This window comes from Hyposmocoma kahamanoa, unplaced genomic scaffold, assembly GCF_003589595.1.
Source record: "Hyposmocoma kahamanoa isolate Upper Pololo Valley unplaced genomic scaffold, ASM358959v1 102, whole genome shotgun sequence".
NCBI lineage: Eukaryota > Metazoa > Arthropoda > Insecta > Lepidoptera > Cosmopterigidae > Hyposmocoma > Hyposmocoma kahamanoa.
The window spans coordinates 18,538,256-18,565,890 of record NW_020653337.1 but is presented as its reverse complement, the minus strand read 5'-3'; the positions used below and the strand labels follow the sequence as shown (position 1 = coordinate 18,565,890).

General features: G+C 34.6%; 3 protein-coding genes across 4 annotated transcripts in view; 1 reads left to right on the top strand and 2 right to left on the bottom strand.

Annotated features, from left to right (window-relative positions):
* Nucleotides 1-830: 830 nt before the first annotated feature.
* Nucleotides 831-1,652, bottom strand: LOC113237160. The gene is made up of 3 exons (XM_026473472.1): nt 1,578-1,652; nt 1,298-1,472; nt 831-1,211 (listed from the first exon to the last, which is right to left on the bottom strand). Exons 1-3 carry the CDS (start codon nt 1,587-1,589, stop codon nt 1,054-1,056), a joined length of 345 nt encoding a protein of 114 aa, XP_026329257.1. The 5' UTR covers nt 1,590-1,652; the 3' UTR covers nt 831-1,053.
* A 3,435-nt stretch (nt 1,653-5,087) lies between these two features.
* LOC113236225 (CDK5 and ABL1 enzyme substrate 2) lies at nt 5,088-9,373 on the bottom strand. 2 transcript variants are annotated; one of them, XM_026472235.1, is made up of 9 exons: nt 9,024-9,373; nt 8,828-8,955; nt 8,518-8,698; nt 7,973-8,230; nt 7,499-7,537; nt 6,862-6,976; nt 6,543-6,733; nt 6,253-6,460; nt 5,088-5,666 (listed from the first exon to the last, which is right to left on the bottom strand). In XM_026472235.1, the coding sequence occupies exons 1-9, from the start codon at nt 9,362-9,364 to the stop codon at nt 5,526-5,528; spliced, it is 1,602 nt and encodes a 533-aa protein (XP_026328020.1). In that variant the 5' UTR covers nt 9,365-9,373; the 3' UTR covers nt 5,088-5,525. The 2 variants fall into 2 exon arrangements, with proteins under 2 accessions (XP_026328020.1, XP_026328026.1); XM_026472241.1 differs by lacking the exon at nt 7,499-7,537.
* A 4,142-nt stretch (nt 9,374-13,515) lies between these two features.
* Nucleotides 13,516-27,635, top strand: part of LOC113232088 (E3 ubiquitin-protein ligase MIB1) — a 154,203-nt gene continuing 140,083 nt past the window's right edge. Inside the window, exons 1-7 of the mRNA XM_026466719.1 lie at nt 13,516-13,618; nt 13,726-13,921; nt 14,753-14,949; nt 16,329-16,496; nt 18,163-18,270; nt 21,486-21,671; nt 26,145-26,297. Of these exons, the coding sequence (XP_026322504.1) occupies nt 13,559-13,618; nt 13,726-13,921; nt 14,753-14,949; nt 16,329-16,496; nt 18,163-18,270; nt 21,486-21,671; nt 26,145-26,297 (1,068 nt within the window). The 5' untranslated portion in view covers nt 13,516-13,558. The remainder of the gene's footprint in view (nt 13,619-13,725; nt 13,922-14,752; nt 14,950-16,328; nt 16,497-18,162; nt 18,271-21,485; nt 21,672-26,144; nt 26,298-27,635) is intronic.

Sequence of the window (27,635 nt, the reverse complement as noted above, 5' to 3'; positions counted from 1 at the left end):
ACACCCGTAGAAAAGAGAAATCGAAGCCGAGAGACATTAACATGTTTAAACATATGCAGCGAATGTGACAAGTCAAGGAGTTATTTACTAAATGCAAGCCAAACTACTAGTTATATAAGGTACCTACATCACAATTGAAACAAGAGATTACACGAACCTCACTGATTTGCATGAAAAGTACGCTATAAGTACAGAGTTGGAAAACAATTTTACAAAAATTCACACACTTATTGGGTTTTGCGTCGAACCACTTGATAAAATTATTAATTGCTGTGAAGATCACATTAATCTTGGCAGTTTGGATCGTCCTTATGGGTAAGCGATATAGAGTTGAAATTAAATCTTAAGTGTGAAGCTCGACGTGCTCTTCGCTCTGTCCTGCACATATGTTGTCAGTCCTAACTTATTTGAACAATTAACGATTTTAAAACCTAATGCACTTCACATGGCTACTGGGGCCAAATAAGGAGTTAAAATATTGAACATGGCCATAGTGTGGACGGTTTACTTGCGTTTTTGGCTCTTTGGCTCCTTTGATGTGCTTCGAGAGACCGACCAGCGCGCGGTAACGCGAGTTTGGTGTTTGCTGTATTTGTCGAATTGGCAAACAAGGCAAATACTTTGTCTCACAAGCCATCTACACATGGTGATTGTTAGCCAAATATATGAAATTACAAATAGCCATGTGAAGTGCCACCATTATTACCAAATTCTTTAACCCGTTCATGGACAGTAGGTACCTACTTAGTATTCAAATAGTACCGCATACAAAAATGTCACCACTTTTCTTTGTACCGTTAGATTACTTATTTGTTCTCTGCCGTTAGTGCTAATATTGATTCAATATAAAATTTTCGATGCAAATTATTGAATTTTGAGATCCACATAGCGAAATGAGGTACCCCGTACTATCATATTCTGGTATTGAATTTTTCGCATGAACGGGTTAATAATCGTTGTTGAGGCTGTGTTGAAAATTGTTTGACGAAATTTTATATTTAATCTTAGTAAAAACCTCACTAGAAAACTATACTTAACAATGAAACTAAATGGTTAATTTGTTTCATATTGATGTATTTTAAACAGAAATTTAATTTTGTTCTTTAGTTTCCGATTGCCATTAGGTCGATCCTCGTGAAAACGGTGTCTCCCTGAAGCGCTCTCCGCCATATCATGAGAGCGTGTGAGTACTTTTTTAAACATTGAACGACCTACCGGCAGAAGCAAAAGAACATGTGAATAATGTACTACAATTTAATAATGCAACTTGAAAACTTAGGAGAAGAAAATAGTTAACCCCATTTCCAGAACTTCCATAATCGCCAGAAAGTGGCATCCTGGTTAAGATCAGGATCGGAAGGCACTCCTATAGGCTCGATTGGTATGTCCTCGTGACGAGTGAGACCTCGGGTGATCTCCTCTTTGCCCCAGCATGAGCCCAGTAAGCAGAGCACGGCAAATAACAACAGCACCTTGAAAATTTCATTAAAATAAGTAGATTTTAGGTACTTACCATTGCGCTTGCATTCCATAGATTTTTAAAATAAAAAATGTCACTTATTTGATATCACGATTACCTTCGAACTCATGTTCTGTATGTGAATTAATTCCGATGGTTCCTCAGCGGAACTAGCGTGTCCTCGTTGTTCAAACGCGTGAATGAAGAAAATATTACAATTACATTGCTTATATGAACTCGGGTGATTTGGAGCGGATATTTCATCGTTAGGACATACATCAATAGACATACACAGTAGTGACCCATTTATTGTGAAATTACTTGTTAATCTAATACAAGCGAAAAACTGATATCCTTGTTCTTGGATATGAAACTATTTTTTCAGCCGTTACTATGGGACCTGTAAAAAGCTAAAAACGTTGGTTTGTCGGAAAAACAAACATACACAATTTAGATCTGAAAAAATAGTTTCAATTCCCATTTATAGCAATCTCGAGAATCTTCTAACTCGTTACCCATGTGTTACCCATTGCATATTAATAAAAATGTTCGGGAAATTCATTTTCAGACGCAATAGAGCTCCCTGTGAAAGAGTTCGTCCAGAGAAGTACTGCCACCTTATCTATTTCTGATGTCAAGCAGTAATGTGAACATTACCGTGTTTCGGTATTGAATGATAAGAGTGGTAGTAAAATTGCAGGCACATGGGACTTGTCAACTTTATGTCTCCAGGTGATGAGCGCAGTGGCAGTGCCCCTTAGATCTTTGCGATTTAAAGCTAAGAGGCATTACAGTTGTCATATAGGCGTTTCGCTTACCGCCAGGTGCACGAATTGATCGTCCCGTCGCTTGACATCATAAGAAAAAGTCGTGAACATTTCTAATGAGCATTTATAGAATTGAAATACTTCACAAATTAATAATAAATAGTAAATACATTAATTTTGTAAAATTACAACAATAACAACAATTAAGCAATCCAAAACAAACACATGCGTTGTTTATAAAACAAATAAACTTTACATTTAAATAAAACAAACACTTATTAATTATTGCTGTGTACGCGTGTCCTAATAGTTTCATTTTTATATCACAGTTAATTAAATAAACTTCACAATAACACATTTAATTATGTTAGATACTTATAGTGGCGGATTTGCCCTAAGGCCCAGTAGGTCCGGGCCTTGGGCGGCCAGATTTTAGGGGCGGCCAATCGTGACAAAAAATTCACTGATCATAACAAGAAATACATAACCCAAAGTACGGCCGGCCGCACAGCACCGCATCGTATAACAATAATCTTCCTAAATCACTTTCGTAGATTTTATATATAAAATATAGATATGTTATATATCTGTAATGTATGTATAATCACTACTGTCTGATCGCGATAAACTCAAAAACTACTGAACGGATTTTCATGCGGTTTCCACCAATAGACAGATTGATTCATGAGGAAGGTTGAAGTTTATTTTTTATTTATTTAGGTTTTGTGTAAGTTGCCTGAGATATGACGACAAATGTTGAAGATGTCGGAAAAAATCATGCCGGCTGGGTGCTTTACTGGCGTGCGCACAGTAAACTGACAGAGATATATAAAATCAATGTTCTAGAAAAAATATTAAATCGATAAAAGTTGGCAATGAAGTAAATTCATTATGTAGTCTACCAGTACATGATAAGTGCTGAGAAAGGGGCTGCTGGTACTGACTACATGGCCTAGAGTCTAGGGCGGCCAAGACTGCAAATCCGCCACTGGATACTTAGTTTAATAAGCTTTATTTTGTACATATTACTTTTTGTAACATTTGTTTAAATATTAAACGTCATGCTATTTACTTTTCTCGTGTATTTTTCTCTATTTGAGCACTTTGTGGAATTTAAAATTAGATAGGTACGTATATATGCGATGAGAAATTTACCTACATTAAATATTCCTTTTCATGTACCTACACTTAATATTTATATACTTTAAAACTTTACTACCGATAATTAACAATATATTACTAAGTAAACTAGAAACAAAGATGAATCACCTACGTATTCTATCACCTACAATCAGCCACCAAACAACATGCTGTAAAGGAAAAATTATTCTGAAAAAATGATTCTTTTTATTAAAGATAACATATTATTACCTACTAAGTACCTACACATAAAGATAACCTTATAATTTTCAATAATTTATTTTTATCATATTATACTTAACTGTTTCCTGCCCACGGAACGAAAAAGGCACAATTTTGGTCAAAATTGAGTTATAATGTCCATATTCGGAATAAGGAAAAAAGGTCAATCTACCAAAGTTTTTGTAAAAATCTATCTCAATGATTGTTGGATTTACAGTAAGCTCAAACGACACAACTGACATGACTAATCACATTTTGTACAGTCAACAGTACACCAAGCTAACCACTTTTAGGAAATGAGACATTTCTTGTATATTTGTTTTTTTTTTAAACAAACCAACGTTGCGGGCCGTTTACAGGCTCCATGGTACAAAATTAAAATCCGAAAAAATGTTTCATTTCATATATGTAACAATCACGAATACCTAACACTTTTGTTCAAAAATCGCCTCCAGAACAACGGAACAAGATCCGTCAACGTTTAGCTTGATATGCTGCCATCCGTACCATAAAAAGTCCTACTTGAAGTTTATTTTAAACCATAATATAAATAATTTGGTATCTTTAACTTATAAAGATACCAAATTTAAAAGTTTTTATTCGTAATGTACGGGACTGTGTTCTTATTTTGTACTAAATAACACAAAAACCGCACAACTGAGTATAAGTGTGCCCTTTCGTCCTATTACAAGTCAAATAATAAAAGTACTAAGTAATAACAATTTTTATCATTTTTTTTTCTAAGATAACAATAAGTTTTCTTTAAATACAATGTAAGTTCCTACATAAAATATATTTTAACTGTGCTTTATATCAAAGTCTAAAAAAATTCAAGTCATTTCCGTATTTCGAATTTGTCGTTTGTGCCTTTCTTCCGACGACAGTATTTTGGCTTAAATATAAAAGCTAAGTGAAGCTAAGTATATAATTTTATTTTATATATTTTTTTTATGAAAGCACTTCACTAGTATGTTATTCATACAAAGATTGAACAAATTTTTTTTGAACCAGCGACATTTTTTTGCCCAACACGAGCTTTCACAACTTAGCTATGGGACGAGTCAGAGAATTTCTCTATGTGCTTGCTGCAGGTCTTTGTTTTCGGTTTTAACGGCTTTTTTGCTGTAGCGCCACCTGTCAGAAAACTATGATCAGCGGCTGACAAGAGATGTCGCTTTATTAATTGCAAATTTTATTGTATATATTTTTTTTAGATATAGAATTTGGCCATTATGAAGGTAACGCTTAGTAACGTGTCTTCAGTGGGTAAAACTGATTGACGGTTACTTTAAAAGATTAGAATTAAATACTCAATTTCATTATGATTTTATATATATATATATAATCAAACTTAGTAACTATTATAGTCAACTTTCTTTGAAAGTCTAGTTTTTAGTGTTATCTAAAAAATAAATCGATTGGTAGAAGAAGTGCCTATTACTTACACAGAGACGACACTTCTCGAACCAAACCATAGAAATATGGTAAAAGAAGGCGCTCAAATCAATTTAAGGTCAAAGTCTAATCAGATACGTATTATGATGAAGTCTTTAGGTCCTGGCTGATACTCCAACAGTAACAACTACTGTATTCTTATCCTGCTAAAACCTTTAAATTGTAACAAAATAATATGAGAGTTTTCTTAATCATTTAAACGGTACATTGAATGTTTACGAATACCTAATAAAATTATATTGCACAACCCATCGCGCTATACAAACATTTTATTACGTTGCAACAATATCAATCAAGAGCCAATTAGAATGTTCCCGCTCCAACGAAGCCGCGTTAATTACAGCCACACTCTTGCCTTAGCTAATAAAATATAAGTGTTACCACCAGCCAGCAGCTCTGAAATTATCTACAAGAGTTGCACGCCTGAGGCGGCAAAGTCTTGCGTATGGCACGCACGGCTCGACGGCCAGCCTTCGCCAGTGTCACGAATCGTGCATTAGCCGCTGGTAGTGCGGAAACACCTCATATGGAGGCACGTGTAATCCAAATTCCAAAGCTGCAAGGACGGCAAACTCGAATCGTAACAAGTCTTTTCTATTTAACCTGAACGTAGTCTCGATGCGCTGCAAATTAAAAGTGTATTTAGGTGCCTTAACATTTTGTCGGTCGTGATTTGAAGTCCTAGTAGCCTAATGGTTTGGCCTCTCAAGCAGAGGTAGTGAGTTCGAGCTCCGAGGGTCCGAGCTCGCACCACTGAGTTTCTCGGAATTGATGTGCATTTAATTTGAATATTACCATTAGCTTTTCCGTGAAGGAAAACGCGACGAAACCTGCATTTTGAAGAAGGTACACAACCGTCGGAAAACATGTGAACTCCCCAACCCGCATTGTGCCAGTGTGGCGAATTATGACCTAAACTCTTGCGTGAGAGGAGAGCCGTGCCCAGCACTGGACGAATAATTGGGTTGATGATTTCAAGGTTTCAACCTGACTGTGCGTTTTGCAGTACTATTTCATTACACGAGTCAAGCAACCTCAGTGCTCTGTAGGCGCTAAATGAATTGGAATATTTAAATTTTTTAAATTAAGTGAAAAAGAACTTAATAGACAAGACTTAAATGAAATCGAGATAAAAAAATCCGTACGGTTATTTCATATTTAAAAAAATTTGCATACATTTGACATTGAAATAAATTTCTAAAAACTTACCTCAATTAAAGACTTGAGCATTTCGCCTTTTACGTCGTTCAATTTAGCCGAGAGTAATAAGCATGCTCCAGCGCACAGTTTCCTGTTGTCTTTCTTAACATAATTGGCGAGGATCAACTTCTCAAAATACACATAAGCCTGAGCGACTGACAACAAATCTATACCGCCATTATCATGCTTTGCTATCTTCCGCATCTCTTTTTTTAAACTGTAACAATAAATATGTCTTAAAGAAAACTATACAAAAATATTTAACATCACAATATTTGGAAATTGGTAATGACGATTACCTTCTAAGTTTGCTGAGCGTCAAATTTATATGAGGGAACTTCTCCCTAAACTTGTCATTCAACTCTTTCTTGAGATCTTGAGGACGAACATAGTCGATAATCGAAGTCATATATGAAGTGAAAGTGAGCAGGGTCCTGTGCTTGCCTGCGATTAATTCCGGGTCATCCAGAACATTTGGACAATAGTGTAGCTGCAAGTTTACGTTTTGTATTATAGAGCCCATCACGTCAGATCAAACAGAGTACTTTTTAATAATATATCAAAAACTAGTATACAAAGGGCTGATTTCAATGTCATATATCTTTATTGAAAACTTACATATTTCTTAGCAAGTATAGATGGCTCATCCCAATCAAATGTCTTGCAATCCACTGAAGAGTGAGGTGGAGAAGCAGCCATTGCACTTCTTTGGTGCGCCTCATATGAGAAACACCTATAACATTTACCTAGTTTTTATTTCTTTACTATTAATTACAATTTAAAATCTATGAAAGAGCATGTACAATATCCACATGCTGCATGAAATGTGTTATTAGGTTATTTTCATGCAAATATTTGTTACTAAGTAAATGTACATGCTATGTGCTGGTAAAATAGAATGTGCTGTTAGTACCTATCATGTTAATAAATCATGCAAAATTTCTTGAGGCCAAATGTAACCCACCAGTATTAATAATAAATACCCAGTCTTTTTCTCAATGTAGCAGTTACAGTGTAAGTTAGCATACATTTGACTTTAATTCATTTATTTACTCAAATGATTGTATGACACTAACAACACAACAAAAGCAGAAAATATTAGCACTAGCAGTTATGTCTACTTTCATGAAATTACGTCTGATATGGTAAGTATAGTTTGTATACTTTATTATTCTAATTTCCTACTTTCTCTTAATGTACTCTACCAATAACCAATATACAGTTTAGCCAAAACAAAATGATCTTCAACGATTACCATTTCTTATTATCCTTGTGCCTCGTCAATAATTTAGTCCTGAAATCCAAATGTTAGGGATGAAATGAATGTGGTGTTTGATTTGATTAATAAAGAAAATGCATTATAAATGTGATGTGTGTTTATTTCAATCAGTAAATCATTCTGTAAAATGTGAAATGTAATTTATGACATCTGAATCTAGTGTTATTAATTGTGTTACTAGTAGGTGATATTAAATGTACATTCATTTGAAATGAAACTATGTTTATGGCATAATCTGCATAATCTGTTCAATGTTGTACCTAAGGACAAGATAGAACACAGTTGCCACGGAAAGGTGATTTCTAGGTAGTAGGAAAACATGCACAAAGCAAGTGACATTCATTGCTTGGAACAGCACAGTACCTAGTAACCAGCTGAATTATGTTGAAACATTTAACTGAATACATTTACATTAAATGTTTTTCTCAGTGTTGTTGTAATTAAATTTACCTGGCAATGACATGAGGGTGTCTATGCAACATCTTCCAGTTCTTATCGTGGAAATCACCATCATACATTCTCTTATACTGTTCTCTTGTAAACACTCTAGATGGTACAAGTAACCTTGAATATGATATTTCTTGACCATTTTCTTCTCTCTCAAGGCCAAGAAGATCAAAAGGATCCATACCATTGTCTGTGATTGAAGACAAGGGTCTAGGACCAGAAGTGTTACGCCTACGGACTCCATCTTTTCTTAAGTCAGCTCTAGAAATTAAAATAAATACAAGTAAAAAGTTGTGTCTGTTTATTAAATTTACTTACATTCTACTGTACTGCACATGGAACTCATTTCAAGTACTAAGAACTTCACATAACATTTTTTTGTAGATAATAATTTTTGTTTGTATTTTATTTTTCATAGAAACCTAAGAAAGTACACTTACAAAAAAGGATAGTGATGGAGACTGAAAGTATTTATTGTTTCAAAACCAAAAATCATTATTAGCTATATTATATCTTTAAAAAGTATTTGATCTTTATCGAACACGTACCTTGCATTTCTAATCGTTTTGGAATATGGTATAGTGCTAAACACAACACAAGGGACACTTTTTGCCACAGAAAATGCGAGCCTTTCATCCTTAAATGATACACCTTTAGCTGGCTGTATTATTCGAACTCCTTTAGCCACTGCATGCTCAGGAATATAAACACCACTGGCTCGAAATCTTCCTAAAATTACGTAAAATTGTGGATCATTAATTTGTTAACAATTAAACCAAATTTTATATCAATGATTAAGGAAATTAATGTATAGAGTATAGAACCAATTGATATAATTCATTTTTCAAGACAGATTACCGAATGTTAAACTTTCTGAGCTGCTCCTATCATCAGTGATGCTGGCTATAGTAATTATATGGTGATGACCTTTTCTTACTCTATTTGTCAACTTTTCCTTGAACGACTCTGTATTTGTCGACGAACATCTGTGAATATAACAATCGATGAAAGGACTGTGACGTCGTAATTTTCGAACATATTTATTAATGTTTACCTGTCTCTGAAAGATTGGTTGAAAATTTTGACAGGGGTAATGGTGGTATTATAATCAGAGTCTGAACTCAGAGAGTTATTATCGGCGCCGACGCGGTGAATGGGACTCGAATGCGGCAGTTTACCGCGGCTTAACGCGCTCTTTCTTAAGGCACTATGTTTATCGTTAGGATAGCTAATATCGACCACTCTCGTTCCACAATCCGTTTTATCATTCTTTTTATTGGCAATCTTGCATAATTCGGTATCTCTAAACGTCCCATCGAGAGATATATTTGATAAAAACGTTACAGCGGCCAAACGTCGTCTGGCTTTTTCATATTTCACTCGATTATTCGACATGCTTTAGGGAGGCAGACAATGTCGTATTAATCCAAACCAATATAACTTACAGTCAGCTGAAAGAAACTATTTCACTCTAATTCACAATCACTAATTGGTTTCTAAATATCTCCACTACACAAGTCGATCTTGGATCGAATTCAGTAAACATTTGTCAATGTCAGTGTCAAATTTCAGTTTTTTTTGGCTTCGTGTCTAATTATTTGTTAATGTTAGTTAATTTTCCGTTTTTATCGGGAATATTACTGAAAATTTTAAAAATATTGAAAAATTATAATTCCGAGTCTCAATTGTTATGGATGTCTGCATTGATGCAATCGCCTATAAATCGCAAGTGTAAAGATTAAATCGAGCATTTGACGAACACACGTTTGCATACGAGTAACACACTTTGCATCGCTATTAAAAGTTGCTGTAACTACTTTAGGAACAGGCGCTTATCCCCTTTTCCTTTCCATCAAAACAAGATACTTTATGAAGAGGCAGTATTGTGGCATCTTTGCCTACCCAAATAAATGGGTGAAAAGTAGATATATATAACAAAAACGGCTGTTTGTCATAATTGAATTACACTGTTACGCGATTTGTCAATAACTGTTATTGTAAACTGTTGTCATAAATATTTATCCTGTTATTCAGCTGGTTTTAATTTTGCATACAACATAATAATGACAGCGAGTGATGAATATTGGTAGTGTTGCACGAACAAGTCGTGCGCCTGATGGTATTCTACACGCCTGTCCATAAAAGTTGCAGTGCTACTCAGAGCTTTATTAAATTGTAAAGATTTGAGAAGCACTGCCACTGCGCCTGTCACCCTGAGACATTGTTGACAAGTCCCATGTACTTGTAGTTTCACCAGCACCTATACCCTTCAAAACCGGACCGCAGTAATGCTCAAATTACTGCTTGGTAGCAGAAGTAGTTAAGGTGGCAATACTTTCCTAACCGAACTCTTTCACAAGGAGCCCTACTGCTGCTAAAGTTACTTACTACCTCTTACTACTTACTAACTCTTGATTCTCTCGCGTAAATGTAAATTATTTTTGTTTTTAAGGCAATTTTCGTAACTTTTGAGAAAATGCAACTATTTTTCTTATTCTTAATGCCAAATAGTGTACGAACGCAATCAAATTAGACAAAAAATTAACACAAAGATGGCGCAAACAAAATATAATCAATCAATAAGTTTGCTTAATTTTTCTTTTTAAGACGTACTTACTTTTTTATTTTTAGGATTTGGACGTATATACCCTGTGGTGATAGGATTAATTAAATAAATATTTAAAAAGGCGAATGAGTAGCTGATAACCATACCGAATACTGTAAAAAAGCACTACCTTATTTTAAATATTTTTCTTTAAGGAAAAGGCTCATCATTCAGCCATACGACGCCCAATGCTGAGCATAGGCCTCCCCCAACGATCTCCACGACGATTGGTCCTGCGCTGTTCGCATCCATCGGCTTCCCGCGACCTTTATTAGATCGTCGGTACACCTGGTGCCTGAGCATTGAAGAACCTTTCCGCGCCAACGGACATTGATTCTCCTAGCTGTGTCCCGCCCACTGCCACTTCAGCGGAGCAATTTATTTATTTAATTCTTCGAGCTATATCGGTTACCTTAGTTCTCTTACGGATTTCCTCATTTCTGATTCTATTACGGAGGGAGATACCAAGCATCGCTCTCTCCATTGCCCGCTGAGTGACCTTGAACCTTCTTATGAGGCCCATAATGAGGGACCACGTTTATGATCCATATGTGATCACTGGCAACAAACACTGGCCAAAGACTTTCGTCTTGAGACACTTAAGTAATTTGGACGCAAAGATTTATTGTGGTTTCCCGAACGCTGCCCATACGAGCTGGATTCGACGAGAGATCTCTTTCTCAAAGTTGGACTTATCTAACTGTACTTTCTGTCCCAGGTATACGTAATGGTCAACAACTTCGAGTGTAGTGCTCCCCATTTTAACTGGAACGGGTACAACATGGGCATTCGACATGAAATTCGAAAGGAAAACTCTGCCTCTAACATGTTATAATACTCAACTCTAGCGCGAGGTACCGCGTCAATCGAATATGCAGCGAATGCCCGGCTAGGTCAAAACAAACCCTTACCGGCTCCGGCTCGCGCCCGCGCTCATTGAAACGCTGGCCATCTGCGGGTAGCGACAGCCTGGTAAGTTCACTTGCGCTCTTGTGTTAGACGGGAGGTCGTCGTCGCGTATTTATTTTGCGTGGTATATCGGTGTATTCACCTGTATAGCTTGTGCAGTTCTGTGAAGTGACATTCATAATGATGTCTTATCACTACACAAATGAGATGTATCGGGACATGATGCGGTGTTACGTTGTGGTATGTTATGCAAATGATGTTGTTAATTGTGCTAGGGACCTATACCGAGTGATGTTAGGATAGGATCAATTTTATCTGTCCGAAGTTGAAGATGAAGCGATAATTCAATTATTTTTAATAGTACTGACTGTTTAATAGTAAGGCCTGACAAGACGCCATGAGTGCGTGCTCGTGGCGCACCATGCGAGTTCAATTTCCTATCGCTCAGTTCAAAGATTAGCTCAAATGAAGAGTGTGTTAGTAATTATAATATAAAATAGCACATTTTTTCTCAAGTTTGGGGCGATTATATTACATATTCAGATTAAATATTAGCTACACGTTTGCCTCTTTAAATATTTGTCTCGTTCAATGTTTTTTACATTTTGAATTTGTAATTAAAAAACGAACTTGTACAATGTAACTTTTGCACATAACGATGTAACTTTTTTGGTGACGAAATGTAATTTCCGTCTCAAAAGTCATGGCAACACCACAGCAACACTATTGTGTAACCTGTTATTTGTGGTTCAATCGAAGACGAGGATAATGAGGTTGAGGCAATGAAATGAAATCTGCTGTTATGAAGATATTGTTGTGTTCGTTTTAAACATTAACCGATGAACGAAAACAAAATGCCTGTTTTCGGCACCAGTTGTATAAAACTTGATTGCTGTTAACTGCCTGTCAATATTATAATCCACGTTATTGCAATTATATAAAGCACAAAATAATAGTTTTTAAATCTGTCGTCCACTAACTAAAACGCGGCTAAGTGACAAATGGTCAAATATCCGTTTTAATTAGAAAATTAAAAAGAAAAACACAAAATTCTCTTTTGAAAATAGTTAGAATTAGTTAGTCTGTTCGACTTACCGGAACCTACCCCAACAATGCATGGCTGAAATATCATTGAACGGTTTCAATATTCTAAAAATGGGTTATGGTTTTTTATGATATCTCTAAAAAGTATTTTGTCACTGCCGCATTTTAGTTAGCGGACGGCAGAATAGGTGACTTAAAAGTTATAACAATTAGGGTCGTATTCCAAAACTTTACTCAATACTCTAATCAGGACTTGAGTATTGCAGTGAGCACCGAAAATCATACTCAAGTCCTAGCCATTAGGGTCGTATTTTCAGTGCTTGAAATCATACCCAAGTCTGCTCAAGTCCTGACTTGAGCATTGAGTAGAGTTCTGGAACACGACCCTGAGGGTCGTATTCTAGAACTCTACTCAATGCTCAAGTCAGGATTGCATTGGAAACACAAGCACTGGAAATACGACCCTAATGGCAGGGACTTGAGTATGATTTCGAGTGCTTTAAACTGTACTCAAATCCTGACTTGAGCATTGAGTAGAGTTCTAGAATACGACCCTAAGACTAAGAACAACTAGTGCCATTTCTATCTCGCTGCCTATTGGCTATTGTATACTTGTTTATTCGAGCGACACGATAGCAACGCAGCAGTAGCAGTATAAGAACCGCAGTTTAGACAGTTGTTCGATAATGTGTTATACATTGCGTAAGAATAATGCATAACATTATTTGATATTGTATTGTGACAACTTGTTTAAAAAAATCAGTGTCATTTAGTTGAGATATCAACCTCACTCCAAAATTAAGAAAAGAAAATGAAGAATAGGCTGTATAACATTATGCCAAAGCCATTAAAACTCTACTTAAAAAAATGTAAACGTCAAAAGTTTTGGTGAGTGAGAGCAGGACGGAAGAAAATATTGTTAAAATTCGAGACCATTTCTGGATTCATACATTTTATTCATTCTCATACATGATTTTATAATGGAGCCCTGCGTTCCAGGGTCAACAGCGCCTTCTAGGGCTACAAGATTTATGATGGAAGGTGTAGGAGCGCGAGTTATTCGAGGTCCAGATTGGAAGTGGGGCAAACAGGTACTTGGAATTTTTGTTTATATTATTAATATCTTTTAGTTTTAGAACTTCCAGAAATATTGTACCTATAAAAGAAGTTACTGTACTTGTTTGTTATAACTTTCCAGGACGGCGGAGAAGGCCATGTGGGTACAGTTCGTAATTTTGAGTCGCCAGAAGAAGTAGTTGTTGTTTGGGACAATGGCACCGCGGCAAACTACAGATGTTCTGGTGCTTACGACTTGAGAATACTTGATAGTGCTCCAACCGGCGTAAAACACGAAGGGACTATGTGTGATACGTGTAGACAACAACCGATTTTCGGTGAGTTAATTTGTATATTTTTGACACTTTCTGTAATAGATAACATACTTTATGTGCAACGTAACGGTATGTTTGCTATTTTGCTGTAATTCTGTTTTAACATCAGTTCCCTATGATAATTTGAAACTAAAAGTACACAAACTCAAATTGTTTATATTATAAGGTTTGTTATTTTGTTGTTGTTATAGATACACAAGTAAAAACTAAAATAACATTCTCAACAATGATTGTTATTTGATAGTTAAGTTATAATTCATATAACAGGAACATATCTACTGTATAACAATTGTGTAAGACTTTAAGAAACAAAGACTAAGTTATGCGTCCTTGGTACTTTTGCTGCACATCGAATTTACAACCTCTCGAACCTAACAGTAAACCTTATGCTTGCCACCAAAGGAGCTTGATGTATTGGGGTTTCTGTACTTGTTTCTGTATAGGATCAATTTAGTAACAAGTATTTAAGACGTGTAAAGAGCCTGAAATGGTGATTTGTTGGAAAAAATGGATATATTCAATTTACATCCCAAAACATAGTTACATTTCCTATGTGTAACAATCATGAAAACCTAAGAATTCAAAAAAGTAATTTCTGAATTAGTTCTCATCTGAGTGTTCTGGATAGTGCTTCCAGAATTCAGTTACTTTGTTTCACTTGATACAACAATTAGATTTTGACCAGTTGATATGATTATCAGGTACTTTATGATTACTATTGATTAATCACTTTGTACAAGAAGATTTGGTGATGCTTTGCCTGCAGTTATTCCTCCTCTTTTCATTCTCATTCGTTGTAAATGTTCATGTTTCCCCTTTATATCAATGTTTCAGGTATTCGCTGGAAGTGTGCTGAATGCAGTAACTATGATTTATGCTCTGTATGCTACCATGGTGACAAGCATCACTTGAGGCATAGGTTTTACCGTATCAGTGCACTGGGAGCTCAAAGGTGTCTTGTGGAACCAAGACGTAAGAGCAAGAAACAGGCTGTCAGGGGTATCTTTCCAGGAGCGAGAGTTGTCAGAGGGGTATGTATTGTAACAATTTATTTTGTATTGTATTTAAATTTGGAATCTCTCTATGTTGCAAAATGGCAGAAACCATTGAGTATATAACCAGAAATAAGAGCCATCCATCCCTGGCAACTCATCAGGCAAATGGGCCTTATATCACTTTTAAATATCAACTCTCGTTTGCACTGACTTCTTCATCAAATTAGAAAGGTGAAATAATACAGCGCCAACAACTGAACTGTGGGTACATCTCCATATATTCCAAAAATATTGTATATTTATTGTAATAAAAATAATATCTCTAACAATGGGGGGTGTTCCATTTGGTGGTGTGGGAAAAACAGCAAAACATCTAATTACAAAAGTAACGGAATCACATTTCATCGGTAATTAAATATTAAATATGTAATTTTTAAATTATCATCCATTATAACAAAGCTCGAGTTAAACTGGTCGATTTGAAGTGAAACAATTGACAACACCCATCGATTGTTTTGCATTCGGTCCGGGCAATTGGAGCGCAGTTGTCATCATTATGATTTCGGAGAATAGTTTTCAAATAAATTAAATGACATTTTGTCTCTATTTCTGGTTATATACTCGATGGCAGAAACTGACAACACATATTTTAATGTCCAAAGTCAGTACTAGAACCAGAGCATCAATCTTATTCTTCAAAAACAACACTGATGAAGTAATTGAATCAGTAATTGATTATAATGTGTGTATGAGAAAACATTTCAGTTTAGTATGATTTTTAAAACTGTACCATTGAATAATAGAACAGTATCAAAATTTTAATATACAATTACAAGATTAACAAATCGGAACTAGATGAACTATACGATAACCGTAGTCGTATGTGTCGAAGGCGTTATTCTTCGCGTCGACTTTCTTAAGGCGAGAAAGATTTTTTTATAAACCAATTGTGTATTTCCATCATAGAATGGTGTACATGAATGTATGATAAACTGTACCGATCGAACAATGCCGTCTGATTGTAACGATTTTTCGTAACGTCTTTGGACCCAATAATGTATAGTAAATTAATAAATTGCTACTTCTAAAAACATAACCTTGTTAGATAATGCAGTGCTCTATGTTTTAAACATCATCTTTGAAATTATAAGTCTTCATTGAGTCCATTGTTACGAGCCTCTATACTGTAAATAAGACATGTGCCTCATAATCATTGTTATTAGTAACTGCAAGATTTGATAAGTCATTAATAAATAACTAATAAACATTGGACAATATAGGATTCACAATTGCCTTTTTCACTTACATTTTTAAAAAACAGCAATTACATTTGTGTGCACTATTATAGCTATAAAATAAACTCGACAATGTACTGATGAACTATTAAAAATAATTATATTTATAACTGTTTCTAGGTTGATTGGCAATGGGAAGATCAAGACGGAGGCAATGGCAGACGAGGCAAAGTGAATGAAATACAGGATTGGTCTGCAGCTAGCCCCAGATCAGCAGCGTACGTCGTATGGGATAATGGAGCGAAAAATTTGTACAGAGTTGGTTTTGAGGGAATGGCAGATTTAAAGGTACAGAAATGAAATGAAAATAAGTGTCAATCTGAAGGTAAAAGGTATCAGGTTATTTTGTGATTTTATGGAGAGATACATATTCTGAAAGGGCATTCTACCCAAAACATATCATACATAGATTTGTTTGCCAAATATCACAAGTTATGGTAACATATATCAAACTGTTGCTAAAGAATAATCCCATTTTAAATTTATTTTCTTGCAACAAGCTATATTTGTACACGTCATAAGAATTTATAGAACTTGAAAATTAAAAAGTTACAAATAATAAAATAAATAAAAATAATTACTAGTAAAAAGATAAAATAACTTGTATTTGCAAATACCTTATGGTAATACTAACATTTGTTATAACATTGTTAAGATTTTTTTGATAATGATAGTTTTTCAGCTAATGGTAGTTAGTTAATAAAAGTTTTGCTAATAATAAATCTTACTTCGACCACACCCCGGACACCCCATACAACGGTCGAAAATTATTTGCCTACTACTACTACATAAAGCACGGTGCTATCTGCACACGCGCAAATGTGTGCGTGAAGTGGCAGGGTTTCCCATCACTTGCTCGTACGTACCTTACGTTACCGTACCTACGTACGTTACGTGGTCAGAGCGGCAACATAGCGAAAATTCTAACGCTAACCTTTTATCTATAATTCTATTATAGAATCCTAATTACACATATTCATTACGTAGGTATTTATATCGATACAATATTATATTTTTCATTAATTCACTAACTACAATAATATTGAAAAAATATATTAAAAGCACTTAAAATGTTATACCACTTAAAATGTTATACTTTGGACAGGTACCTTTAAATAAAGTAACCAAAGTATTTGAAATTGCGTGTCCAAGTTTATCATTACCTAGTCAATAATTAGGTATATTCACTACGTAATATTTATCGGCAATACAAATGGAAAATTCGACAATCCGTGTCTAGCTCACGAAGTTATGGCGTCTTATTATATTGATATAATAAATCTGTATTATATATTACTCTGCACTAAAGAAAACAATAATTGAATGAGTCTCAGACAAGTTTTTTTACTTACTTTGTTTCATCTTTCAAAAAACGAAACAAACGCCTCTCTTTATCCCGTTTAGACGATTATAAACAGCCGTACACAGCACAATTCGTTCAACCATTATAAATAGTAACGTAAAATGATGTTATATATTAATATACAAATTTCGTAATGAATAAATGAAAACTATATTCAAATATCAAAGCCGTCTTAACGCGAAAACGGCTCGCCGACAGCCTTGTTCTCGTTCAGTCAATGTGACCGTCAATGTGCGGGGCGTGGTCCGGTATCTAAAGCTAGCGAGGGGCGGAGAGTGTCCGTTCTTGTTACTCACTTGTTCTCTGCTTCGACGTCAAAGGCAACTCTATCGTAAACATCTTAAAGTCAAAAGTGATTATCAATTCTGCCTGTGTCGTTTCCACCTTTGTCCAAACAAAAATATCTGGGATAAAAGTTTGAATTTGTCTCCTAGTGACACCCAATGCTGGGAACGATTGCCTTATATGCCAATTACCATGAGAAACAGTTGCTTGTATTCGCCAGACTGATTGTAAGCTAGAAGAATAACTATGAAAAAGTAACTATATAGGAGCTAAAATAACATAATGATATGTAATGGAATGTTGCAGGTCGTGAATGATGTAAAAGGACAGAATGTCTACAAAGAACATTTGCCACTCTTAGGGGAACTAGGCCCAGGGCGCACTGGACCCCATGGCTTGCAAGTTGGGGATCAGGTAATTATTTCAGTCATATAGTGCTATATACTTATTGCTTGAAGGAAACGTCACAGAGAAATATAGTCGCTACTACCAATACTGTAAATTGTTGTACAGACGCGACTCATGGTACATATGCAAAATATCTAAATTCTCTGAACTATATAGCGTTTCCCAGGACGGCTACCAGACACTCACGTTGTGTCACACGTCGCTGTCCATAGCTTGCGGAGTGATTCTTTTCGAGATAGTTTGTGATAGGTTCTGGAAAATAATAATTTAAAAAGATAAGTAGGCAGAAGACTAGATAGAATATGCTATAACAATTTTTCGTTAATAATACCATGTGACATAAGCTCAGACCTGGCATGACACATCATATTTTTTACGAATTTAATTTCACGTGTGTAAGAAGTGACCAGCATTGTGGGGACCCTGAAGAGGGAACCATCTCATATAAGCCCTTGTATTCGAGATTTTATTTTATATTGGCCCCTATTATCTTTGTTAATGCTCCCAAAATAAATATATCAAAGTAGTTAAACATTGTTATATTCAATCAATAAACTTCACATCATCAATGCTTTGTAGAAAGGGCGAAAACGTTTGGAAAAAATTCAGGGGAGAATGTTGCACATTTTAACAACTGTTTTAAAATATTTACTTCTATATATCGCGATCGCTATAAACTGCATATAATATATGTGTAAAAAAAATGAAATGAAATGAGTGAATGAATGAAAGGGGTGCTGTGTCATATCCTACACAAAGTTTTTTGATATGTTACGTCGTCTCACGTCTGCAATAAACAATACTATATGTGCAGGCTTTGGTGACTTTACAGGGTCTATTCAATGAAGAGGTTTATTTAAACTTATTCAGCGATTTATTTTTGGCTTTTTCTCAATTTATACAAAAATTTAAATGCATCTTGTATCTAACGGACGACCGTATACAAGGTGTAAATTTGAGACGGGGCAGTAAGGCCCGTCACCTTAGTCGTTGTAGTTACAGGAAAACGGTTCTAGAAGACTATCCATGAATTTCGAAGATATTTTGATTGGCATTCACAGATTTTGAAAAAATGGTACAGTCAGCAAGATAAAAGGCAATTTTTACAAAACTTTTTTTTTATGCCATACGATCCGGTCTCTGTTAAGGACCAATAGTCTCTATGCGACCAACTGAGGTCATAATGTCAGATCGAAATGTCAGAAATTGCAAAAAACTTTTTACCATACATATTGTATATATTTAGTAATCAGTTATTCTAGACAGTTAAGGAAACTAACAAATTGACAACATATTATGTATTACTTAAATTAAATTTATAAAAAAATACAACAGTGTTCAACAATTGAAAGACGCACTTGCAGCAATTTTCAATGGAATCAATCCGAGTAAAATTTCAGCCGCTACTTGTTCTTTGCGGAAGATAGCGAATCGATACATCGGCCAAGGCGGCAATCAATTCGAGCACTTACTATCATACATTTTTTATGTTATTTTGCTTTTTGTTATTGTTTTTATTTTGAAATACATAATACGTTGTCAATTTGTTAGTTTCCTTATTGTTCGTTTTCTTAACCTAGAATAACTAATTACTAAATATGTCCCTACAAAATGTATGGTAAAAAGCTTTTAGTGATTTCTGACATTTCGAGTACTCTTACCTCAGTTGGTCCCATAGAGACTATTGATTCTTAACAGAGACCGAATCGAATGGCGTAAAAAGAAAGTTTTGTAAAAATTGCCTTTTGTCTTGCTAACTGTACCATTTTTTCAAAATCTGTGAATGCCAATCAAAATATCTTCAAAATTCATGGATAGTCTTCTAGAATCGTTTTCCTGTAACTACAACGTTTAAGGTGGCTGGCCTTGCTGCCCTGTCTCAAATTTACACCCTGTATATGAGTAAAAATATTCAAGCTGGAGTGGAGTAGTTGGTGTAGTGATGCCAAGCGCCGTCAGATGCCACGTGTATCATTTTTCATTCAATGTGTATGTAGAAACTCAGACCAAATCATTAATATAATATCTATTCATCATACGCTTATTTTGTGACATTTATTCACACTATATACGTGCATATTTCGTTCATATTTTCACACAAAGAGTGGAAATTCTTTTTCGCACTGAAAACGTTTGTATAGGCTGAATTCTATATCACGTTGATCAATGTAACTTCATGAATAAATCTTATAACATTACTTGGCCTGCTTGTTATTAAAAGTTTTCTCGTCATATTGCGGATTGAAGAAATTTATTCTACTGATAGGTCAAATATTGCACAATATTACTAGATTAATTGTAGCGTTAGGCCAATTTTTCAGTGCAATATTTTTTGTTAGGATTCTAATCATAAGCAGTAATACAAGTCAAACTCGTTGTATCTGTATTCCTATTTAAAATTGTAAGGTAAAGTACAACGACTAATTTAGAATGTATGCTTTAATAAAAAAATAAAATGCTCATTATTTTATGAGATTTAATGACAAATAATGTAGTATTCAATTTATGTCATGAAAAAATACTATTATGATTAAGTATTAAATTAATATTTAATTTTTGTTTGTATGTAAATCCTTGAATTTAAGTACGAGTATGTAATAGAACTTAGTCTTATAAGAAATTTTGTATTTTGACGTACTAAATATTACGGACTTTGACATGACAAATAAAGCTTTTTGAATCTTTTTTGAAACTGAGGCAGACCGTATGGTTTACTCAGTTATGACACCAATGTCAGATATGATAGTTGGCGAAGAGAGAGACCCTTTCGATAGTTTTCTAGATTTGTGGCCTATCTCAATATCCACCTTATTCATCAGGGAAATGGCTTAGCAGCAACTGAACTAATATAACGTGCAAAGCCGACGAATCATACACCAAAAGCTAGGTGTTATTAGTCTAATATAAATTATTTTGGTTTGCGCCACTATTCTTGAAGAGCAGCACATATGTCTATTGTCACCGCCAGTACTGCGTCAATAAATATCTTTTCGGCCTATATTGTTAAACTTATTGTTAAATAATATACGTGATTTAATAATACAAATAAAGATATACTTCAGCAATTTGTAGCTTCCTTCTGTAGTTTCTGGCTAAAGCTTAGAGAATTTCTATTTTGACTGTGGCTGTAATAAACACAAGCCTTTAACACAAAAGTGTACTGTAATTAGTGTAAGACTTTTTGGGGCGATAAAATATTTTTATTATTCTTCGATTTCTAGGTAAATGTGGATCTAGATCTTGAGATAGTGCAATCCCTACAACATGGCCATGGAGGGTGGACAGATGGGATGTTTGAATGCTTGGGCACTACTGGCACAGTCGTCGGCATAGATGAGGACCATGATATTGTTGTCACATATCCCAGTGGCAATAGATGGACTTTCAACCCTGCTGTGTTAACAAAGGTAGGCTTGCCATATTTATCATGATTTGGGTAGTCGGTCCTTGAGTAATCCTTTTTTTTTATTTAAATGACTATTATTCAGGTTTTAATAGTTGACATTTGAGGAATTAAGTTTGAGCCTATTCTGAGCGTCTACTTCCTCTCTTACCAGTAGGCACTGTTGAAGTATATGAGAGGTCATTAGTATTATTATTTGATATTAATTTCGATAGACATTTTCCGAAAGAATAGTTTTTACTATAAAGGGTCCTAATTTATTACCTGATGTTCTTTTTATGTGGCATGTTCAGTACAAGACACAAACAGCTTTAATTTTTAACTTAATGTAAACTAGGAGCCAAACAAGCTGATAAGCCACTTGATATGAAATATTATATTAAATGTATAATTAAATAATAGTTATATAATAGTCCCACAGTTGGGCACAGGCCTCCTCTCAAAATGTGTGTGCTTTAGTTCCCACGCCGCACGACGGGCCCAAATTGATAATTCTTGGACATAGGATTACTTGTGGAGTATCGTGCAAATTTTTTGCTATGTGATAGACAATAATTAACATTCCCAACAACTTTTATTCAAGTAAGTAAAGGTACGGCAAAATTGTTAACTTTTTTATGTACTTTTGTAACAAAATTCATGAGCTTCGACTAAAGAAAAATTAATTTTAATGTAATTTAGAGAGTGTGAACAATAACTCGAAAGTTAAGTAGAAATTAGTATATTGTGTTAAAAAATAAATAACAAATCTATAAATTTGCCACCTTTTTACTCGTAAAACCGCAAGTACCTGCTGATGGATTATTTTTTTCTTGATAGAGAATGATTGGACCTATACTGTAAATAAACCACACACAAAATTTTAGATTAAAAAATTAATATTAAAAAAATAATATTTTATTTATTTATTTATTTACAAGAAGAACACAAACAGTTACATATTAAACAAGACAATATAACAAACATTGATAAGAATAAATAACTAAATGACTATTTTAGAAAAAATATTACTTTTTTTCCGAAACTATCAACTTTTCAAGAAATTATACAAGATTAAAAGTTGTTAGGAATGTTATTATCTGTCATATAAAAAAAAAATTAGCTCGATGCTCCAGAAGTTATTCCTGTGTCCAAGAATTATCAATTTGGGCCCAATGTGCGCCGACCCAATGCGGGTTGGAATTATTACCATTATTATTCTTATAATTAATATCCGAAATGCAATGCAATCGTAAATAAAGAGAGAACACATTTTAGCGATTCTATGGGGTCGGTCGGTTGAACCCTTTAGTAAAATTTGTTTCATTTCATGAACCAAAAACGACCTTAAAAAGACACCAATAATAGGGATCCAATATGAAATTGCCGTTCTATATCAGACAATTAAAAAAAATGTTTTAGACATTTATTCAATTAAAATATCCGATTATGATTATGTCAATACACTTCTGCCTTTTTTTTTGGAAATTCATGTATTCCTTTGTGGTACAGTAGGTGGGAACGAAAACCCATAAAGACTTGGAACTCATTTTCTACTTTTACGGGAGCAAAATTATTGTAGATTGTATGAATTGGTGTACAGTATATAATTGCGAAAAAAATTATAATTGACAGGGGCCAAGTAAGGTGAGTTCCTGTTTCTACTACTTTTTTAGACACTGTTAAGGCAGGGGTTTAACCACTACTTTTTTGGCACTGCAAAGGCAGGGGTTTAACCACTGCAGGGTTTTTGCTGAAGCGCAGGCCACACCGCGAACGAAGCTAGACAACTTGGCTTAGCTGACGTAGTTGCATGCAAAGCTAAGCTAAGAAAATACTAGTAAATAGTGACTATGGATACGTGTGGGGGCGAAGGGCGCCAGAAGGGTGACGTATTTTACATAGCTAGCGAGATCGTTGGGTTACTTTAGTTAGCTCGGTTAAATGCCCCGGCTACGTGAGCTATGCTAAGTTATCTTAGCTTCGCTAGCGGAGTGGTCTGCGCATGATGCAAGTTACTTACACTTTAATGGATACGAATCACTAACATCATCATTCATCAATCATTAACATCAGCAGATGCTGATGCGAACGCTGATTTTATGTTTAAAAAATTCGTGAATAATGTACAGAGCTTTGGCGAATCTTCATGAAAAAGCTTTTTAATGATTTTGATTTTATTAATGATATTGTGATCTTTAATTTTGTTATTAAACAAAAATGCACCTGCATAAAATCAATCAGCCTGTCTAGCTGGATCATTCTGAAATTTTCACAAATGTATGAATGAAGCTTGAGCTGATTATTGAGCTCCCAGTCTATTTCTGAATGGTTTATAGGTTTATAATATTACAACGCGAATATCCGCAATGAATATCAACATAATGCAGAAGCTGATGCGGATGTGGATATTTAAATTCATGCGGATGCAGATGATATTTGCAACAACCTTGAACTACTGTGTTAATTTTTCTTTTTTTATTTATTAGGGCAGTGTATGCTTCAGCTCACGTTGACCTTTGTAGTCCAGACAATATGTGTAATATCTATTTTTCAAGTTTTTAATATTAACAATTTGGTAAAAAAATAATATAAGTATAGTTACATCAAATAATGCTGATAATTCGTTAGTAGTTTGCGATAGGTCGGTTTCAACGATAGCTCGCAACTCGTCATTATTCACCTTAAGCTCTTGTCTTCCACGAGGCTTATTTGCCTGGTAATAATTTGCAGTATGGAATCGGATAACCCAAAACCGCACATCGCCTTCATTATGAAATACAGATAAACTATATTTATAGTTTAACTGTAACATTGTAATATTGCTTCGTTAGAAATTAAGTTTACTTTTTTAAATTTTATTTTGTCATTTAAATTCTGGAGATTGAACAATAAACATGTTTCTATAAACAACGTCTATTAATCATATGAGAAATAGTTAAAATCTGCTTGAATGAATGAATGAATGAATGAAATATTCTTTATTGCACATAAAATTACAATTAAAATACAATACAAAAGCTTAAGTATAATAGTAGTAGTAAGTCAATGTGCAACAGGCGGCCTTATTGCTATGTAGCAATTTCTTCCAGGCAACCTTAGGATAGACATTTCGGATATGCAAAAGGGGTGCAACCAAAGAATATCATCATAAGTACACTACATAATAAGTAATAATAAAAATATATACATATCATAGATTAATATACATATACATACAAATAACAATAATATTATTAATACATACATAACAATAAATACACAATAATATTAAATGCTTATATACTTTTAATAGAAAAAGAAAAATGAAGTACAAATGTAGGAAATAAATGAAAGGATAGTAGAGAACAGACGAAGTTTAGGAGTTGAGGAAGTGATCCTTGACACGTTGTTTGAAGGAATCAAGAGAAGGGGATCGTCGAATCGATTCAGGGAGAGAATTCCACAATCTGATCGCAGAAATGGTAAAAGAGTTGGAATAAAAGTTAGAGGTATGAGAGGGCAAGTTAAGTAAGAGAGTATCAGAGGAGCGAAGGGGACGACAGAGTGTAGAAGAGTGGAAAGTAAAGCGATCTTTAAGATAAGAAGGCGTAAAGGGATAGAACAGAATTGAATAGAGAAGTGAAAGAATATGAAGATCTCTACGCCGATGGATGGGCAGCCATTTAATTTGTGCGCGAAATTGGGAGACATGGTCAAATTTACGTAGTCCGAAGATGAACCTAACACACATATTTTGGAGCCGTTCCAATTTATTGAGCAGAGTTACTGACAAATCTGGGTAGCAAACATCTGCATAGTCCAGTATCGGGTGGAGAATGCTCTGGGCCAGAGTAATTTTGGTTTTAGTCGGCAAAAAGTTTTTAAGCCTTCTCAGAGAGAAATGCGCACCAAACACCTTCCTGCTAACCTCAGCAACTTGCGGCTTGATATATGTACGTCGTTAATGTTTTGAGTTGTTAGCTCTTTATTGGGGACTCGTATTAAAAAATTACACGAATGTCATTGGAAGCCTTTTTCATTTCAAAAAAGTTTATTTTCTGAATCTTACTTTATTAAAACTTTATTTCATTTCAAAGAATCAGATCTGTAGAAAACTGCAATTTCTTACTTTAACCCTAACATATTAGGACCATATTCATATTAAAGACAGTGCAACACACGTGTAGGCAGTTCGTATAAATTTGGTTATGTTTACGCATGTGGATAAACTGAATAAAATACAGGGATATTCTAAAAATCCCCACTGGTCAGGAACCTAAAATTTTATTCCACAAATCCCCATTCTACTACTACTTGCTACAGTGGGGATTTGTGGAATAAAAATCCCCCAAATTCGTAGGTTTTGCCGTAACACCGATATTGATTTTCAGCGCTCATTTTCCCATCAACATTACGACACGGATTAATTGTATTTTTATTAACAATTAGTCTTGATCCGGAACTGGTGTTTGATTGTCGCTACCTAGTACGTTAACAGTACATAATAATTGAATAGGTATGCAGCGGCAATCTAAGCGCTTCGACGTCGTTGGGCGCTGCTGCGAGTGGCGGCTTCGCGGTCGGTGACCTCGTACAGGTCTGCTCCGACCAGGAGAGGGTGAAAGCGCTACAGCGCGGCCACGGAGAGTGGGCAGAGGCCATGGCACCCGTAAGTAACATTTACCTATTTTTGTTTTTATAATGTTTTCAATGTTGTCGTGTCTTTTTGGACATTGATTTGTATTGCAAGCAATAGAACTTCTTGTGAAAGCGTTCGTCCAGGGAATTTGCAACACTCAAATAAACCTTGTTAGTTTTGAGAGTGCCAAGTATATAATAAATAATGATTGTAATATGACTAAATAAATAAAAAATTAAAAAATATACTGCCACCTTACCTATTTCACATAGTTGTAACAACTCTTGCCAGGGGGCCTACCATAACCTTTCCAAAAATAATGTAAGCTTAAAATAAGCTTATTATAATATTACGCATATTCGTGCCATAACAAACCTGTCAACCAAGCAATGTATTATTGTTCTTTAACACTCACTTCAACACAATCACTTTTGATTGAAAGAACGAATGATTTTCCAATATTGTCTATTCGTTACTAAAAATAAGAAAGAAATAACGCTATATGAACTATATAATGCCATCTCTTTCTTTTTCGATGTTCCGAATCATCTTATCATAGTATAATGTTTAAGTACTTAATGTTATTTACATTCAGAGAATTTTAACTGTTAAAGAAAGAAAAGTATTTAATAGTAAAATCTAGTCAAATTACGTTCTTTTCAATTATTTTTCGGCATTTTCATGAAGATAAAATAAATAAAACAAGCTGAGTCTTGATTGTCACGTTATGAATTCGGAATTATAGTCTAGTGTCAACTGTTAATGTCGCCAAGGAGCATATATATGTCGCTGTCATAATTTTACGAAATAAACATCGCGTATTTTGATTTAACGAGAAATGATTTCCAGTGTACTATTAAATAGAAAATAAACAAAATATTGAAAAGATATATGTAAATAAATAAGTTCCACTTAACTTTTAATCATTACAAATCAATATTTAGACAATAAATTCGAAAATAATATTATTTCCACTGCGTCCGAGTAACTATTTTAAGATAGCTAAATTTGACATAATAACAATATTACTTTAATGTTAAAGTCGCGTCATAGTACGAACTGAGTGAATGAACAGTCACAAAGCTGCCAATAAAACATCATAGTTTTAACATTATAATAAGCTTACTTTAAGTGCGTCATGGTACGAAAAGTCAATGTAAGGTTAAAAGTAATATTGTTTTAAGAGGTTGTGGTAGGCGAGGTGACGAAATGCTTTGCTAGATTTGTCATAGATGGCGCTACGGCTAAAAAGTCGTTGAAAACCAAAGATCCGACGACATAGAAAAATTCGTGAGGTCCGTTGGTTCGTTCCGTGGCTTAGTTAGCATAGCGTCTGGCACGGTTTGCTAGGAGACGTCGGTTTGAATC

Bases quoted from the DNA above. Each gene is read 5' to 3' on its own strand.
- LOC113237160 (XM_026473472.1), bottom strand. The intron at 1,212-1,297 runs GTTAACTATTTT...TTCTGCCGGTAG, and splicing joins ATGGAAGTTCTGGAAATGGG to GTCGTTCAATGTTTAAAAAA.
- LOC113236225 (XM_026472235.1), bottom strand. From the start codon at position 9,364: ATGTCGAATAATCGAGTGAAATATGAAAAAGCCAGACGACGTTTGGCC. The intron at 6,461-6,542 runs GTAATCGTCATT...TTATTGTTACAG, and splicing joins ACGCTCAGCAAACTTAGAAG to TTTAAAAAAAGAGATGCGGA. The intron at 5,667-6,252 runs GTAAGTTTTTAG...TTTAATTTGCAG, and splicing joins TGCTCAAGTCTTTAATTGAG to CGCATCGAGACTACGTTCAG.